The sequence below is a fragment of the Sceloporus occidentalis genome, unplaced genomic scaffold (assembly GCF_023333645.1).
Source record: "Sceloporus occidentalis isolate IW3139 unplaced genomic scaffold, rSceOcc1.0.p SCAF_137, whole genome shotgun sequence".
Lineage (NCBI taxonomy): Eukaryota > Metazoa > Chordata > Lepidosauria > Squamata > Phrynosomatidae > Sceloporus > Sceloporus occidentalis.
Window position 1 is genome coordinate 185,270 of NW_028317117.1, and position 17,652 is coordinate 202,921.

General features: G+C 45.4%; 1 protein-coding gene across 1 annotated transcript in view; it reads left to right on the forward strand.

The window, feature by feature from the left end:
- The first annotated feature begins 2,380 nt into the window (after positions 1–2,380).
- Positions 2,381–17,652, forward strand: part of LOC149281178 (rho guanine nucleotide exchange factor 17-like) — an 82,670-nt gene continuing 67,398 nt past the window's right edge. The window contains exon 1 of the mRNA XM_089499536.1: positions 2,381–6,346. Within this exon, the coding sequence (XP_089355662.1) occupies positions 2,381–6,346 (3,966 nt within the window). The remainder of the gene's footprint in view (positions 6,347–17,652) is intronic.

Consider the following 17,652-nt stretch of genomic DNA (forward strand, 5'->3'; position numbering starts at 1 on the left):
GGATTTATGTTAAATCCCTAAAATTCTGTGTTTATTTGGATTTCTATGACTTTTGACTGTTGCGTTTAGAAACATATTTTGCCACCTTCTGTTTTTGTTACCCTTGTATGCTAATTAAGGAGGTGCCCCCCTCCCCTTCCCCAGGTTCTTTGGGGGGGGGGCAGTGAAATAATCAGAATCATGGCATACAGCAAATTTTAACTTTATTATATCTGTCATATTAAACCCATTCACTGCCATAGATGAGGCTAAATGGCCTTTGTATTCTATATACCGCTTTCATGCCCCCCCCCAGTTGAAGACCTGATCTAGTTCTGAGACATACAAAGGGTTAATACGGAATTTAACCGTCTGTGTGTCCCGGGCAGTTATTCCCCACTTGGACCTGAAAAAGTTAACCGGCATTCCGTGTCGTTTAACAATCAGAAAAGACATCTGTAAATCAGGCAAAGGCGTTCCAGATGTGTACGACTGCAACTCCCATCATGCCCGGTCAGCCATGTGCTATATTTTGCCTTCAGACATGTTGTCGCTCCCACCAGTGGATGGTTGGGCATGTTGGGAGCTATTCCTGACTTTTTTTTTTTTTTGGCTTCCATTTAAAATATGTGTTCCAACCAGTATTTGGCGATGGCACTAGACATTTATGACGGTAATATAATGTATCAATTTACGGAACTGAATTGGTCTTGACAGCTGACAATTAAATCCATGTGCTCATTGGTTATCGTGCGGCGTAAAACCTAACCTTTCTGGCTGCCGTTTGCACATCTGGTTGGCTTGGGGTAATAGGAGTTGCTTTCCTACAGTCGTAGAGAGATCCCAGGTCACAACATTTTGTAAATATTTAGAACAGCTTTGAGTTCTCTTTAAATAATGATGGTTTGATTTTCTTGCATGGGGAGCATGCAATCTAAATTTTGTTGGATCCAGGTGAAAAATTATAACTTTTCTTGCAAATAATAAAACCTAATATGCAAGAAAATCAGAACCGGGAATTGGGCTACAAGATCTGGATTACCTGTCGCAGGTTCCGCTATGGCAGGGCAGTTACTGCGAGGCCCAGGTGAGCGCCACTTTTTTGGGGGGGGGGCGCTGAAAGGGTTAATCCCATTACGACGCAGGAGAAAAATGTTCACGTTACATTCTAACCCTGATTATTGCTGATTAAAAGTGAGCGAGGCTACGAATGCAGAATGTTAACCTTAACATCTAGAGTTTAAAGGAATCATTTCCTTTAAAAAAAAAAACAAAAAACCATTTTCTGTCTTTTTCCCAAACCAGTATATTTTGGCTACAGCCTTATATTTGTGACCCTTCTCTGGCAAATTATTAATAACGAGCTATTTTATAAAAAAAAAAAAAAAAAATATATATATATTTTTTTGGCCAACCAAAAATCAATTATTATAAGTAAAAAACACTTGGGGGAATTGTCGGTAAATATGTAATGTGCAATGGGAGTTGTAGTCCATACCAGATGGGGCAATGTTGGATTTCTACCTTAAAGCTCTCTTTAAAACAGTTTGTAAAGGGATGGCTGCAATACAGCGTCTGCCCACTAGGGGGAGGCAATGCTCCAAGTCCCGCTCTGCACATTATTTTTATAGTATATGGGAAAGTCTATAGATCTTGAAAATTGTCGTCTTTTCTCGTTGGCAAAAATAAAAAAAATTCATAAGAAAACACAGATTTGAGCAGCGTTCCGTAACACAGTGTAGGTTTGGGGGCTGGTGGGATGTGTGTGCCGTGTTAATGAAACTGTATTTTCCTTTGTTTTTGTTTTTTTAGGGACAAATTAGAGGCAAGAAATGTTCCCAAACCGCGCCCCTCTTAACTAAAGCATTACTCACAGAAGCCGATGTCTCCCATGTGAAAAGAGAGAGAACAAAAAAAAAAAAAGATCGGAGTTTCAAACCAAGACCGTTATTTGGGAAATCTATCCACTCTAGAGATGAGCGGGGTTGGGATGAACCCGGAACATGCCTCTGGAGTATATTCAAAGAGAATTGTTGATTTTTCGAGCTGAGCAGCTGGGAAATGGCTATGTCTGAGAGTTTGGGGTGAGGTGGACCTCCCCAGGGTTAAGTGAAGGGAACGCGACATAAACTTTACTTCCCTGTGCGTACGGTTCTATGGATGGAATCTTAACAGACCCTGGGGAAGAACTGTGCACGCTACAGCTTAACTCCTGAAGACCCTTTTTTATGATACCGAAACGGGTCTTTTTAAAACCTAAATGGCAAACGGAATTTTAAAAAGAATCATCTTGTATGATCGCCTTCGGATTTATTTAAATACATAATACATATTTTATTTACATACCGGACAGAGGGAATAAAGTGACTTTTTTTTTTTTGTTTTTGTTTTTTTTTTAACAATGGCTGAAGGGGTTCCGGAAAGGAAAATCAGGATCTATCGGAGCGTTTCTGTTAAGAGACTGGAAAATTGGAATGCAAAATCCTTTAGTGGAGAGGGAGGCACCAAGCTGCCCGTGGAAGGAGATGTCACCCAATCCGCATGTCAGAAAGCAAGTCGAGCTCCTGCCAGATCCCTCAGCTTGTCTAGGAAAGTATCCAAAATCTCCGCAGCCGGCAAAGACCAGAATATCCCTTGTCCTTCGGTCCGTCAGCTCTCTCAACGTTTCTCGTCTCAAACCGGGGATGAAGGGGCGCAAAGCGATGATGAAAGCTTACGGCGTGTGGATCAGCTGAAAAGGGGGTGCCAAGCCTCGCCTGTGGAAAGCGCCCCCCCTGATGTGCCGTCATGGGGCAACCTCGTCAGGCAAGAAGCTGTCGGTGCTGAGTGCGATGGGCAATCCTTGGTGTGTCCGGGTAAGTCTGATGAATTGCATTCAGCTGTCAACCCAAGGGGAGCTGAGAGCTCAGGGACTTCTTCATTAGACGAAGCAACCATCAACTCTTACTTTGATTTGCTGCACCAGCCAGACACCCGGGAGCTGGTGGTAGAGGGGGCAAACTGGCCCAGTGTTACCGAAATGAGGAAACTGTTTGGAGAAAGTTCTAGGATGCAGCCCGGCAGGGCAGACTCGGAAGAGACCGGTCCGTCGGGTCAGGCAGTAAATCACTCGAGAGATGTTGGTTCGATAGAACCGCACAGGCATCACCAAGTAGAAAGCAAGCTTCTTAAAAGCGTTCCGCCTTTTGCCAAAGACCATTCCCCCGGGGCTTCCCACCAGTATAAAAGTCTGTCTTCGAAATTGGAAAGTTTGTCTTGCAAAGCGCTTACGGAGAGCAAGGCAGACTTCGACGATACCGTGGGCATGGATACAAAAGAGAAGAGGGCCACCATTATCCCCAAGTCCCAGCCTCCGCCCCCGCCTCCGAGAACCTGTGTACCGTTTGGTTGGAGGGCGCACGCTCTTTCCTCCGGCCTACCTAAACAAGAGGCAAAACAGCCTTCGGATAGTTTACATTCCTTGCATAGTTCTGGCAAACCACAGACTGCCCCTTCCAGTGTCAGAGACGGTTCCGGCGGGGAAGACCAGGTCTGCAGAGGTTTGCAGTTGCCTAACGCCGCCTCAAACAAGAATGCCCCGAAGGTCGCGTCCCAGGGAATATCCTCTGGAAGCGAGGAGGAAAACGACCTCCTAACCCTCAGGGAAAGCCTCAGGAAACGCTCCTTTAGGAAAAAGAAGAACGATGTTGTCTTGGGCAAGACCGAGTCCGACGGTGGCCATGGACACTCTGTGGTCGAGCCGGAGGTTGCCCGTCGATTAGGTCATGATCTAAGCTACTCTGAAATGCAACCACAAAACAGTAACACCCCGAAAGGGCCAGGCTTATGTAGCACCCCTTCTTTATCTAACACGCACCCGCCTGCTGCTGAATCCAAACAGCACACTTCTACATTTAGCCCAAGTAATACTTATTCCGAAATTCTGCATAAACCGCGCTCCAGGTGCGCGTCTGAGGTGGTTGCGCCATCGAACACGGGTCCGTTCGCTACGGGGTTGCCGATTCCGCTTGTGTCTAGAGTATCAAAAGTGAACATTCCGCCCTTTATGCCGAGCCCCTGCGGTTCTAGAAGCAGCAGCAGGTACTCCAGCACTGAAACCCTTAAAGAAGATGAGCATTTCTTCTATTCCGGGCAAAGCCGAAGCCTCCCGGGAGGCGCCGGTATGCAGAGGTCGCCAAGCTTCGGGCAGAGCGACGCCGCGCTAAGGCAACAGGTACGTCCGAGGGCAGCGGCGGCTGCCAGCTTCGCAAAGGTGAAGAATGAATGTGTTAGCGAAGGTTCTGGTTTCTCTCAAGAACATGAAAGTCCGAATCAAGAGAAGTCTATGTCCTACCCCGATATAGCATCAGAAACTCTGAGCCTGCTTAGCTTTTTGAAGTCTGACCTTGAAGACTTAAAAATAAGGAAGCGCGGAAGAAGCGTTGGTGAGAAGGAAGGAGCGACGTACGCGCATGAAGCCCACCAGATCACAGAAGGGCAACCAAGCTCACCTGGAAGAGGTAAATCCACACTCCACTCGTGCCGCTCGCAGCAAGGCAGCCGCCCGACGTTAAAGGACCTTACCGCAACCCTACGTCGCACCAAATCCTTTACGTATTCTGATAAATCTGGGTCCAAGCGGGTTGCTAGACACGGTTCCATGAAGCAAAGCTCCTCAGAACTCATGCTGGCCAGCACTGCGAATAGTGACGTCCTGCTGTCCGAGAAGGAGGAAGGTGACGGTAGAGAGAGGAGGAGAGACGGAAGTGTAGCTGTTGACCTAACGCAAGACCAGTACGTTCAAGAAGCGAGGCAAGTCTTTGAAAAAATAAGTCGGATCGGCTCTCAGGATGACTACAGCTTCGATCAGGAAGTCAGCGACCATTTCAAATGCGAGGAAGCCCACGCTCAATTGCAAACCAACGCCAATAGGCAAATGGCGGAGGCCGGTGGACACACGTCGGTGAGGAGATCGGAATCCAAAGAAGAGTTGTCCTGTAGGAAACTGGCAGAGTTAACTGGACACGATTCTAGCATGACCGATGAAGGGATTGTTACTGAAGTAGAGACTGCACCCAGTGTTAATTTATATCGAGACATAAGTCAAACTCTCAAGGTATGGAAGTCGACGGGTATCGTCCAGTCTGAAGGAGAACAGTTTCACGCAAGGAACGGTGATCTCCAAAGAATTCCAGCTACTTTTACAGACGGTTTAGAAAGTGATACATGTTATAAGGGAGCTCCCAATAAAGCTGCTTCTCAAGGACCACTCGATGCTCCACCAACACCGGGAACTACTCGACGGAGAAGGAAGTTTCCTTCTCTTACCAATAACGGTACCGACTCGAGCAATGGGAGCAATGGGGAGTCTGGAAGTGAGAGTTACAGGTCGCTAAGTGACCCAATGCCTCATAGGAGATATTCCATTACCGAAGATCCCCCAAGTTTTTCTGTCGATAGCAACCTTCTAGGATCGTTAAACTCTAAGCCTGGAATTTCTGAGTCGTCGGCCATAGCTTTTTGTGAAAACACCGGTAGCGCGGCCAGCGTTCTTTCTCTCAGTAGCGATGGCGCGAAAGACTACAACACTGTAATCCAGAATATTGTTAGTCAACCAGGAGCCCTCGACAAGGTGATCGATGAGAAAGGCAATGGTAAGACCATAAAGAAAAAGTCATTCAGTGACCCAAGTCGCCGTGGAGAGCTGTCTCCCACCGGTTTGGAGGACTCGAGCGAGCCCGTCAAAGAACTAGAGCAGCCAATATTGTCGTCGAGCAGTGAACCTATATTATCCGAGCAAAGGGATGAATTGGGTGAGTTGGAGGAAATGGATGAAGACGTTGAGAAGCTACGTTCCAGGTCGGAGGATGCGCTGCCCATTGGAGAAGATGAAAATGGCGCGGAAGTAAACCAAAGTTTCAGCTTTGACCCAAAACTTGCCGAGGTCTTGTCCCCGAGGATGGTTAGACGCAGCTTCAGAAAGCGCACTTTTAGAGCAGGTAGTCACGAAAGTAAAAAAGAAAGCAGCGAGTGCACTGAACTCCACGGGAAGCCTCGATTAACCACCAAGCACGTGAGGCATACAAGTGAACCGGCCACTTTTATTCCAATCTCTCCGGCGGAATGTAAGGTCCCTCCCGGGCACCCGGTTGTTCATTTAACGCATGCCGCTGATCCTGCTAAGATTCCGGTGAAACCATACCCGGTTGTCGTAGGTCCGTTATTGGAGGATGTTTCCAAACCATCTACCCTTAGCCCTGGCGATACTAATCTTCTCGGAGCGGTGGATGTGTCTAGAACTGCCCCAAGCACGCCAACAGGTGCTGAGCCCAAGATACCCAAACTTCCGAAGCCACATGACGAGGTCAACAGAAGCAAGCCTTTCGTGGTAAGTGCTGTGTTATATGTCCTATGTCTTTGGCTGGAATTTTTATTTGGTTCTTAGTTTGGAAGCAGCTGGTTTCATGACGATGTTTTTCGTGCTACAATCGTTCAACAATGTTCATGGTTTTTTGTTGATGCCCAAACTTGGAACTCCAATGTTCGTTAAACCCACGAATATTAACGTGAAAGCTGAACATGTCTTGCAGGAAGAACGCCCGTTCCTCCGCTGATGTTACCTGTAAAGTCTTTTAGTTATTGTACCATAGAGTTCCCAACTAGATAAGAAGGTTGTGAAGGACCTTGCAGTGGTGTTTTTATTCCAACAAAAAGGCATAAAAATGTTTTAAGGTATTAAGTGAGCCCTTAATGATCATGAAAAATCCAACAAAAAAAGTTGTATTGTTCCAAAAGTACCAAGTTTCTCCTTGTTATGGCTTTTTGGCCTCAGTCGGGACAGATATAGGTGTCCTGCTTGTAGAATGTTAGTATTAGTATGTATTAGTGTGTTTGAATGGCGTTCTGTTATGGGAAAAGTGTGGTTAAATGTCTTGTGAAGTGTCGTAGGGCTTGCCTCCTCTTATTTATGTTATACGTGTCTTTTCTACTCGCCTCCTAGCTATTAGCGCGTTCTGCCAGCTCCATCTCTGCTAAAAGTCATCAAGGCTTACTGTAGAACAATAGGCAAGTCGTTCTGTTTACAACAACAAAGGGAGATAAGATCTGAATTGGTCTTACAAGCAGTTTGTAGAGAATACAATACCGGTTACGGACCGGTGTACGACATCGTTTTTAAGGCTGTATTTATCTTACGTGTAAAATTATAATAATTGCATCACCGAGCAAAGAGCGTTGAATTATTAAGTCAAATAGTAGGCACTTGACAAGGGTGACCACTTTAGCCATTTTGCATGTTGCTGACCTGCGCGTGTGACACGATGCCCTGTAGCGCGTGGGGTGTATATACCCATTGTACAGAGCTACAGAATATGATGGTGCTATATATAAAACAGTAAATAATATTATAAGCTTTTCAGCAGTATATATAAATATATCATGTCCTGGAAAAAAAATTGCGGACGCGGTCATTCTAGTTCAAGGTGCAGACACCCTGAGCCAAGCCAGCTATCTGCTTGTAGCCCACAGCGGCCCTCCATGTCATAAGGAAGACCTATTGGCTTAGAGAGCCCTGAATTAAAAACACAACTCTTTAACCGCTTCAGTGCCGGGTCTCTTTAGACCCTAAGGACCAGGATTTTTTATTTTTACCATATGTTTGTTAAAGCATGATTCTCTTTTCCCACATTTGATGAACCCGCACAAGTTTTACATAATTTTGTTCAGGAGAAGTAGGGCCTTCTTTTAAAATCATACATAAGACATAATTATTAGGGATAATAGATTAAAAAAAACCTGTACTAAAATAGAAAAAAAAAAAAAGTTTTGCTTACATTTTCTTCTATCCTGTAGGTGCTAAACAATGACCAATGTATGTTCAGTAACATCTTCTGATTACAGTCATACCTCTAATACTATTTGGGGGTAGTCATTTTGTAAAAATATTTTATAGGAGTAATAAAAAAAAATATTAAAGCAATAAAAAAAATAATTTAATTATTGTTTTTTTTCTTTGCACTGTTATCTGTGCAGTATGACTCAATATCCCTTTGGGGACCTCTCATGCTTTTTTTTTTTTTTTTTTTTTTTTTTTTTTTTTTTAATCCCAGTGATGTCATGGTGACCTCACTAGGCTCCCAATAAATGCTATTTATGTTTTATTTTTTTTATTACTGCTCATTTTTCCTCTATTTGTTTTTCCAACTTTCTTTCTCCCTTTCTCCCTCATCTACCCTGTGATGTGAGGGATGGCCCTGTTTTGCTGATTGAAATACATGCAATTTTATTTTCTACCTAAAATTGGCCTTTTTAACATGATTATGGATCTTATGTATGCCTACCCTGATATATGTTGTGTTCTGTCACCGACATGCACTGCGTGTGCCGTCTGCATGTTTGCACGACCGTGTCGGTTTCATAAATTTACTAAGTGCGGGGTGAAGAAGGCTTTAAGAAAATAATTTCATTTTAATTACATTTAAGATTTGGTTCGGAATTAATGGTGGGAGGGGGGTAATTATATATATATATATATATATATATATTTTGTTTTTTTCCCACAGGTAAAAAAGCTGTTTATGAGTTTGTAAGAAAACTATTCCTCCCGGGGGGCCGTGCGAGGCGTGAGGCTTTCCTGCGTTAGATTGTAAACGCTTTTAAGAATAACCCCTTATCTCGCAGCGCTGAGTACATGTGATTTTTAAATATTTGCTCTCTTAAGAGGCCTGTTTGATGAGGGAAGTTTTTTTTGTCCGTGTTGGATAAGGAACTCTTTCCTGTTCGTGTCAGCGGTGGGATTTGCGTGTAAAAAGTCAGCAAAGCCTGACACGTTAATACGCGGACCTGAGGTCCTGGCGCGGGGGGGGGTGCATGGCGGCACTGTATACCGTAACGCTCGGCACCAGCAGTATAAGGAGTCGGGGGGGGGGGGGGGTTAGTAGATTGGGCTAATAATTAGAACACATACAATATTGTATAATGTTTTTGTCCCAGTCTCGGGGGGGTCGGGTTCTCAGGGTCCCACAGCCTTCATAATCTCCTCTGATGATATCTGAGCTTCACGACTGGTGACGACAGGTCAGGGGATAGTGCCCAAAAATTGGGCCCTTGGGACGTATGACAGCATTTACCCCCCTGCCTGGATCTGCTCTGTGCTCTTTCTTCTGGTTTTTTTTTGTCTTGTTCTTCTTCTATCCAGGCGGTGGATTTAGTTGCTGGGACCGAGTCGTGCGTAATGAATACGTCGTCTGCCAAATCTTTTCGTCGTTTAATTACCGATCGCCGGGCCGCAGACCGGCAGAGAAACTTCCAGAGGCCGTCGGCTGCGATAAGATAACTCGCTTCGGGTTTCTGTAGCCTTCTGTGCTCGCTTTCAGTCTCGGCGATAACGTCGCGTGTCCGTGTTCTTATTATCAGGTGTGAGAACGTGCTTTTCTCTTCTATGAGACGTGCTTTATACACACGAATGCCTTCTATTTAAAGCTTGACCTTGGGAAGCTCCTCTAGTAGGGTTTTTATGCTAAAATACACAAAATCCACTAAATAAGTGACCGGCCGCCTATAGGGATTTATCAACTTCTTTGTTAAAGTACGGGACTATTTTATCCAATACAGCTTCCTCGACCAATCAGCAACTTTTGCAACTGGAAATAACCAATCGGAAACGTTGGCACAGTGATACATATATGGCGGGCCACTAGGGTCTCCCCTTTCATCTACTTAAAGTGGCTGGAAAGGGGTGGAGCAAGGTGAAGGTCATTACGCATAAGGGTGTGGCTAGCCCCTAGGGGGTGGGCATAAGAATGTAGGAAGCAGGCAGATGCCACTACCACCCCCCCAAAAAAAACTTGGAAGCCCAACTGTGATACTCCGAGCCAAAAGCAGAGCGTTCCGAGGCACGTGTCCGAGAGGTTCCGCCGTTACATTGTTACCAGTTTGAGGACTAAGGGACTTTTTCTTCTGAAAATGTACCTGTACCGGTGGCGCTCTTCTGTCCCGTAGGCTTTTCTCAGAGTTTATTTCCTCGGAGGCCTGCGGATCCCAAGACAAACTGTGACTGCTGCCAAATGATATATCAACAATCGTTAGAATAACAGCGAGAGCTGAAAGGAAGCGACCGAGACCGCGAGCTTTCCCAAGAACACCCACAATCCGTGAGCCCGGCGCCAAGCGCTCAAGGTTGACCACGGATGATCCAAGAGACGCAGCGCGGTTGGGAAAGGTGGGCAAGCCGGCCGGACCCGATGGTTGTTCTGGATGTTTCCATTGGTTTTAGAAGATCGCAGATGCGGTCTGATGACCCTGGGGGGGGGGGGCAGTTAATTAGCGCCACCGCCAACAGTCGCGAGATAAAAGGTCCGTCGCGTAATCCTTCGATTTATTTGGTCTGGGCGCGTTCCAATAGCTTCATGCGAAGTACAATGATTATAGCGGCGTATGGATGGACATTACACCCCTTTCTTTGTTTTATTTTTTTTTGCTGATCTTGTTGATTTGGGGCTGAGATTCTTGGTGTCGTCCGACTCGGTGCTCTTTAGGAGAAGGCGCTGTGGTGTGGGGTCTTTAGGAGAAGGCGCTGTGGTGTGGGGTCTTTAGGAGAAGGCGCTGTGGTGTGGGGTCTTTAGGAGAAGGCGCTGTGGTGTGGGGTCTTTAGGAGAAGGCGCTGTGGTGTGGGGTCTTTAGGAGAAGGCGCTGTGGTGTGGGGTCTTTAGGAGAAGGCGCTGTGGTGTGGGGTCTTTAGGAGAAGGCGCTGTGGTGTGGGGTCCTCCTAGAGATGTTCCGGTCAAAGGAGCAAGAAGAAGAGATTGATAAAAAAAAATATATATATATTTTTTATTTTTTTTGGGTGGGTTTTTCCCTGTGTGTGAAGGGTTAACCAGCGAGGCGTTACGGAAATGCTAGAAGACGCTGATTTCACCCAAAATGAGCAGGTGGGTAGCGCTCTCCTGGTAAAAGTTCTTCAGAAGGTTCCGGCGTTGTGTTGCTGCTGTATGGATTAAAGTATACAGGCTTTACATATAGAAATGTGTATGCAACGGGGGCAGCCATCTTAACTTCCTTTCTTGGGATCTGTATCATTATTCCTCCCCATTAAGAAGTGTCTCCCTTTAATAGTAACTGCCTCCTTATGGAAACATAGTATCTGCCAGCCGATCGGCCCTATTCAGCCCATCTACTCCATTGGTCTCGTCTTAGATTCAGGAGCCGTATGTCTATCCCATGCATGTTTAATACCCTCGCTGTATTACCCTCTACCACTTCTGCTGGGAGGCTGTTCCATTTATCTACCACCTTCATAGAATGTCATAGCTATTAGCATAGTTGTGAACACCTACCATTACTAATCTTTCTTTTGCGATGTACGTTGTGGAGAAACAATATTGTAAACACTGCAATAATCTATGAATATTTGGACAAGTTATAGAAAACCACAATTTAATTATTTATTTTTTTAGATATTCACAAGAGAGCTTTCTATGTTTGTACCAAATTAGTAACTAATCCAGCGATTAATCTCAGACTTTGTTACAGCGTATATGCTCTGAATCCTTATCATACTGCCTGTGGGGAACAATAGAATGGTTCGGCCTTAATCACCCAGCCAGACTCTCTGACTAATGAAAGTCTATGGAGGAAGGGACTTCATTAGCATCGCCATAAAGCATCAGCTCAGTGAGGTGTCTGAGCCGGGAAAATCACCCAAAATATCACATGATCATATTACAGTAAACGGCACTGGGGGGTTATATTACTGTATACAGCGCTGGGGGGTTATATTACTGTATACAGCGCTGGGGGTTATATTACTGTATACAGCGCAGGGGGTTATATTACTGTATACAGCGCTGGGGGGTGCTGATTTAGTAAACCTAGATGTTTTCTCTTTCTTTTCTGATCGGTGCAGGGCTCAGCGGGCTCTGGTACAAAGCGACCGGCTTGCTTGGTATATCGGGGTTAAGTCCCCTCGGGTCCTGGCATCGGGTGATGATGTTTTGTTCTGTGTGACATTTACTTTTTTTTATATTTTTCCGCTCTGCGGTGCGTTCAGCACTTTGTCAGATCTGCCGTTTTACATTACGTTTAAAAGCAGAAATTATTTGTAAAGCTTTCTCAGTTTCACGCCTTTGTGTCACGTGACAATTTAGTGTTCCCGGACGAAATGCTAGCTGATTAAAGAATTATGTGTAGGACGGGTTCGGATACTCGGCAGCACAAAGAATTATGAATCCAGCGCTGAATTTAGTTAACGTGTCCCACGATCCTGGGTTTGGAAGGAGGAAGAACTTAATGCGCATGTTAGGCGATCGGACCTTTTAAGTTTACGTGGCGTCTCCCTTGCAAATGCATGGGGGGGGTTCTGCCTTTCTGCCCCCATTAGCGATTTGCCATGCAGGAGATGTGCTTTTCCCCTTTATTATTATTATTTATTCTTTTATATAGCACCATCATATTCTGTAGCGCTGTACACATTAAAAAGATATGTATTTTCAGGCCCCAAAGGGTGGTCCGCAGCTTACGAATACGACAGTTTTTCACACCGCTATTATATAAACCTGGAGGGCCAGAGCCTTAGAATGTAAGGAGATTTTACTTTACAAAGAAGGTAGTAGATAAGTGGAACAGCCTTCAAGCAGAAGTGGTAGAGGGTAATACAGTGAGGGGATTAAACATCCATGGGATAGACATACGGCTCCTGAATCTAAGACGAGACCAACGACTGATTAAGGTTTGAGTCGTTACAACAGGAGACGGGGGGCCGGATGGGGCCAATCTGCTGGGAAATAATCTCTCCCAACAATTAAAAGCGTAGGCTTTGTTTTAGAGGTGTGGCTGTGGGGGGGGGCTTTACCCAGACTTTTTATATGACTTTGTGCCCTATTGCAGGGTATTTGTGTAACTGGGAGGGGGGCATTTATAATAATAATGGGGTTTATTTACCCCGTTTAATTTATAAAGCCGTTTCCTGCTGTTTCTGTACACATTATCGGGGCTTTTAGGGCTGTTGAGGGACTGTCGTTACTGAACAGGGACACTTTGGAGGTACACACTCGTGAATTTGCCAGTATCGGGCATGGAAATGCTGGGATTTGTCACCCGGGTTGTTTTGCTAATTGGTGCCATTTTTTCCCTGGCGGTTCCCGGATCCATGGGAAGCAGACGACCGCCGCTGTCACACTAGGACTTTTTCTTGCTTTCATCTTGTTCTCACAGTTTTAAGCTGTGCTGTTGCCGCGGAAACGGGCGTCATGGCCGGATTACTGTATTTGTTTTGAAAGTCTCGATCGAAAATCTGTAATTAAGCTCAGAACGGGGAGGAGGAGGACGGATACAAGACGTCTAACGCGATTTCTAGAGCGGCCTGTCATTATAGTGTTAACTTCTCTCCCAGGGCCTGCGCATGCATTAAATTCCAGTTCCCAACAAGGTGTATGCCTCCCAACGGTCCTGCTTTGCGCAGGACAGTCCCGACTTTTCCACTCTATGCCGCAGTCCCGCTGCGCTCTACCTCTGCCCAGCTTTTTGGGGCCACAACTTGGCTAAAAACACTGTTTTGGTGGCTGCAGTTTATACACGCGCAGCTTTGGTTTCATTCCTTGACCCATTATTTTACAAATTTATCCTAAGGATAAAAAAAAAAAGCCATAACATACTGCCTGTGGGGAACTATAGAATGGTTCGGTCTTAATCACCCAGTTGGACTCTCTGACTAATGAAAGTCTATAAAGGAACGGACTTCATTAGCATCGCCATAAAGCATCAGCTCAGTGTGGTGTTTGAGCCGGGAAAGTCACCCAAAATATCACATGACTGACAGCACCGGCGGCTCCAGGGCTCCAGATAAAGGGAGGTTATTGGGACAAAATGGGATAAAAACCGGGTTTATTCAATGCTAAATCACACAGAAATCACACAAACCTGTATAAAAAAAAAAAAAAAGGCACTTCATTTTTTCGGAAAAGGCTATAAATTGTGCGGTCTGTTGGCTGGTTTGCTGAAAATGCTTTAATAATCAAAACAGCATAAACATGTTAATAATATCGATAACGTACAAATATTTTAAAACCTTTTATTTTTAGAAATCAAAAACATGTTTAAAAAAAAATTAAAAAAAAAATTTTTAAATGCTATTTAAATACAAAAAGTGTTTGGGTTCTTCTAGCAATTTGCTCCTCCAGCGTTGCCGCGCATGGCCTGGTTTAAACAGTATAATTATATGTTTTTGCCGATAATGTCCTTGTAGGGATTTGTGTTCGGAAATTGTCTTTTTTTTTTTTTTTTTTTTTTTGTATTATTATTGTAATCGTACGAGAACGCGTCGGCCGCGCAGAAAAAAAACTGTGCAAAAATGATTCCCTTTCCACAGAATGTACATATGGCTAGGGAGGAGGGGGGAGGAATAATGTCCTACGTAATGTAAACATCGCCAGAGCGCTCCTGCCAGAACGTCTGCGCCACCAGCAATTACGCAATGCTAATGCGTTAACCCTTTCACAGCCAGGAGGCGTAACTAATGGGCGAGGAATTCTGCAGTTTGAAACTTTTTGAGGACATTTAAAGGGGGGAGTCCCATGGGGGGCAAATCTTCCTCCTTGAGCATAACTCCCCCAGCGCTGTATACAGTAATTTAACCCCCCAGCGCTGTATACAGTAATATAACCCCCAGCACTGTATACAGTAATATAACCCCCAGCGCTGTATACAGCAATATAACCCCCAGCACTGTATACAGTAATATAACCCCCCAGCACTGTGTACAGTAATATAACCCCCAGCGCTGTATACAGTAATATAACCCCCAGCGCTGTATACAGTAATATAACCCCCAGCGCTGTATACAGTAATATAACCCCCAGCACTGTATACAGTAATATAGCCCCCCAGCACTGTATACAGTAATATAACCCCCCCAGTGCTGTATACGGTAATAACCCCCCAGCGCTGTATACGGTAATATAACCCCCCCAGCGCTGTATACGGTAATATAACCTCCCCCAGCGCTGTATACGGTAATATAACCCCCCCAGCGCTGTATACGGTAATATAACCCCCCCCCAGCGCTGTATACGGTAATATAACCCCCCCCCAGCGCTGTATACGGTAATATAACCCCCCCCAGCGCTGTATACGGTAATATAACCCCCCCAGCGCTGTATACGGTAATATAACCCCCCCCAGCGCTGTATACGGTAATATAACCCCCCCCAGCGCTGTATACGGTAATATAACCCCCCAGCGCTGTATACGGTAATATAACCCCCCAGAGCTGTATACAGTAATATAACCCCCCAGCGCTGTATACAGTAATATAACCCCCAGCGCTGTATACAGTAATATAACCCCCCAGCGCTGTATACAGTAATATACCCCCCAGCGCTGTATACAGTAATATAACCCCCCCAGCGCTGTATACAGTAATATAACCCCCCCAGCGCTGTATACAGTAATATAACCCCCCCAGCGCTGTATACAGTAATATAACCCCCCCAGCGCTGTATACAGTGATGTCGGTCGAACTTTACAAAAACCTGGTTTTATCTCAGAAAGAAGTCCTGCATTTTTTCCGGCCACAGATGATCGCACTCTAAAGGATAGGGATGACCGTCCTGAGAGGTTGGTGAATAAGTGGAACAGCATCCCAGCAGAGGTGGTAGCGGCTAATACAGTGAGTGAATTTAAACGTGTGGGATAGACACGTGACTCCTGAATCTAAGACTGAAGGGGTTAATAGCGTTTCAGGGTTTCGTTGGATCTTGGTGATTGCCGGGGGTCAGGGCTTTAAACTCGGGTAACTTTCTAGATTTTAATATTTTTTTTTTCCAGGGCAGGGACGTAGAAAGTTCCTTTTTTTTTCTTTCTTCGCTCGTCCGTGGAGGGCCGGTTATATAAACCGCGCGGGAGATAAATGCCCATTTCTGTACAGGAATAGATCGCGTAACGAGTGTTTTGCTTGGATGTAATGATGGCAACCGAGAGCTTCGCTGGGGTTTGTGGAAGGCTTCGATTACTCCCGACCTCCCGACACTGGACAGGCAGTCCTGATCTGCTGACTGAAGAACAGAGATTTATTTATTTTATTTTTTATCAAATTTTTTTTTTTTTTTTTTTTTTGTTCATCCAAATCCCTTGATGCGGTTGCCCCCCCCCCATCTGCATTACAGGAGAGATGGATTTGATGATGTATCGACTGCTGGCCTTAAAGTGCCAGGACCGATTTTTATCGCGCCCTGTATAATGTATAGTTAAATCAGCGAGCCGACTCGTGAATTCCCCCCATATTAACTATACATTATGCAGGGCCGGCTCCCCAAGGTTGCCCCCCTTCACCTTAATGGTTAAACCACCGCCACGTCTCCGAAGCCAATTCCTTTTGTGCAAATGTCTCATTAACGCATCCGCGGTAACCACTGACGAGCAATAAAAGGACTTTCACCCCCGAGCCGAGCCTTTTCTTTTTTTATTTTTTTTTTGTGGGTTTCCATAGCAAGAGAGGGCGATGGAATCTGTAAAAAGAATCTATATTAAGACCCAGCAACTCCGCTTAAAAATAGAACGCATTCTTAGAGAAAATGATTTCTTGGCCGAAACTAGGAAACATTTTTAACCCTTCGAGAGTCATTTTTAATGTAGTTAACGGTGTTAACGTTTAATACTTGCAAACCTACATTCGTTGTAAAAGGTCAGGTTGTCTCTGTACCGAGGACCTTCTCGCAGATATTCCCAGCAGCCAATCAGGGAGAAGGAGTCAGATACTGGCAAAATAGTATTATAAAAATAATAAAGAACATTAGCTTTAACCCAAAAATTTGATGAAAAGTAGAAAAAAAAATTTTTTTTTGGAGTTGCAATCAGTCGCCTGTTGGGGGGGGGGGGGGGGGGGGGAATCACCCTGGAGTTTCCATGGTGGTCCTCAAGTTGTGATTAATGTTTTTTTTGTAACTGTTACATGTGGGTGGTGGTCCTTCTGGCCCAGAACCACCGCTGGTCTTGGTGGGTCCGCTCTGAGCCTCGGCCCGTTGGTGACCCCTTTCGGGGGACTTGAGATACAGTAGGTTTGTTTTACGTGCTGGGGGCAAGGAATGGGTTAACGGCCCCTCTGAGCTGCTGTCCTGTCTCTCTCTCCCCCCCAGCACGTTGAGAAACTGCAGATCCCAGATCTCCGTGGTCGTTCCTCTTTCTATTTTTAAGTCGCTTGGCACCGTCTCCGTGTCTCGAATGTTCAGGACGACACCGGCCTCCTAATCCCAAACTTCCGCTTTAGCTCTCTGAGAGCAGGAGACGCGGATCCGAGGAACGGCCGGATTGTCAACTTTTGTGTAACGAAAAAAAACCAACGCTGCGGGGTTACGGCGTCCGCGGATCATTCCTTAAAGGGGCGCTCCGACCGCCATAAACGCATTAATGCATGCGAGCGACGCGCCGCCCCTTTAAATATCCATCGTGCTCCTTTTACAAATAATATGCAATTATTCTCTAGTGGGGGTACTACGGGCATTAAACTGCCCCTCCAATGCCACCGCTCACGCATGGGTGCCTGAAAGATCTGTAACTTTAACCCTTATGCCTTGCATCGTGCAAAAAGCGTCTTCCTCTACAACCTGCGTCAGCGATAAGGCGATGCCGGATCAGGGCGTCCAACAAAGGGTTAATACGCCAGCCAAAAATGTTAAAGGGATCATGCCGGGGGGTTTATCCGCT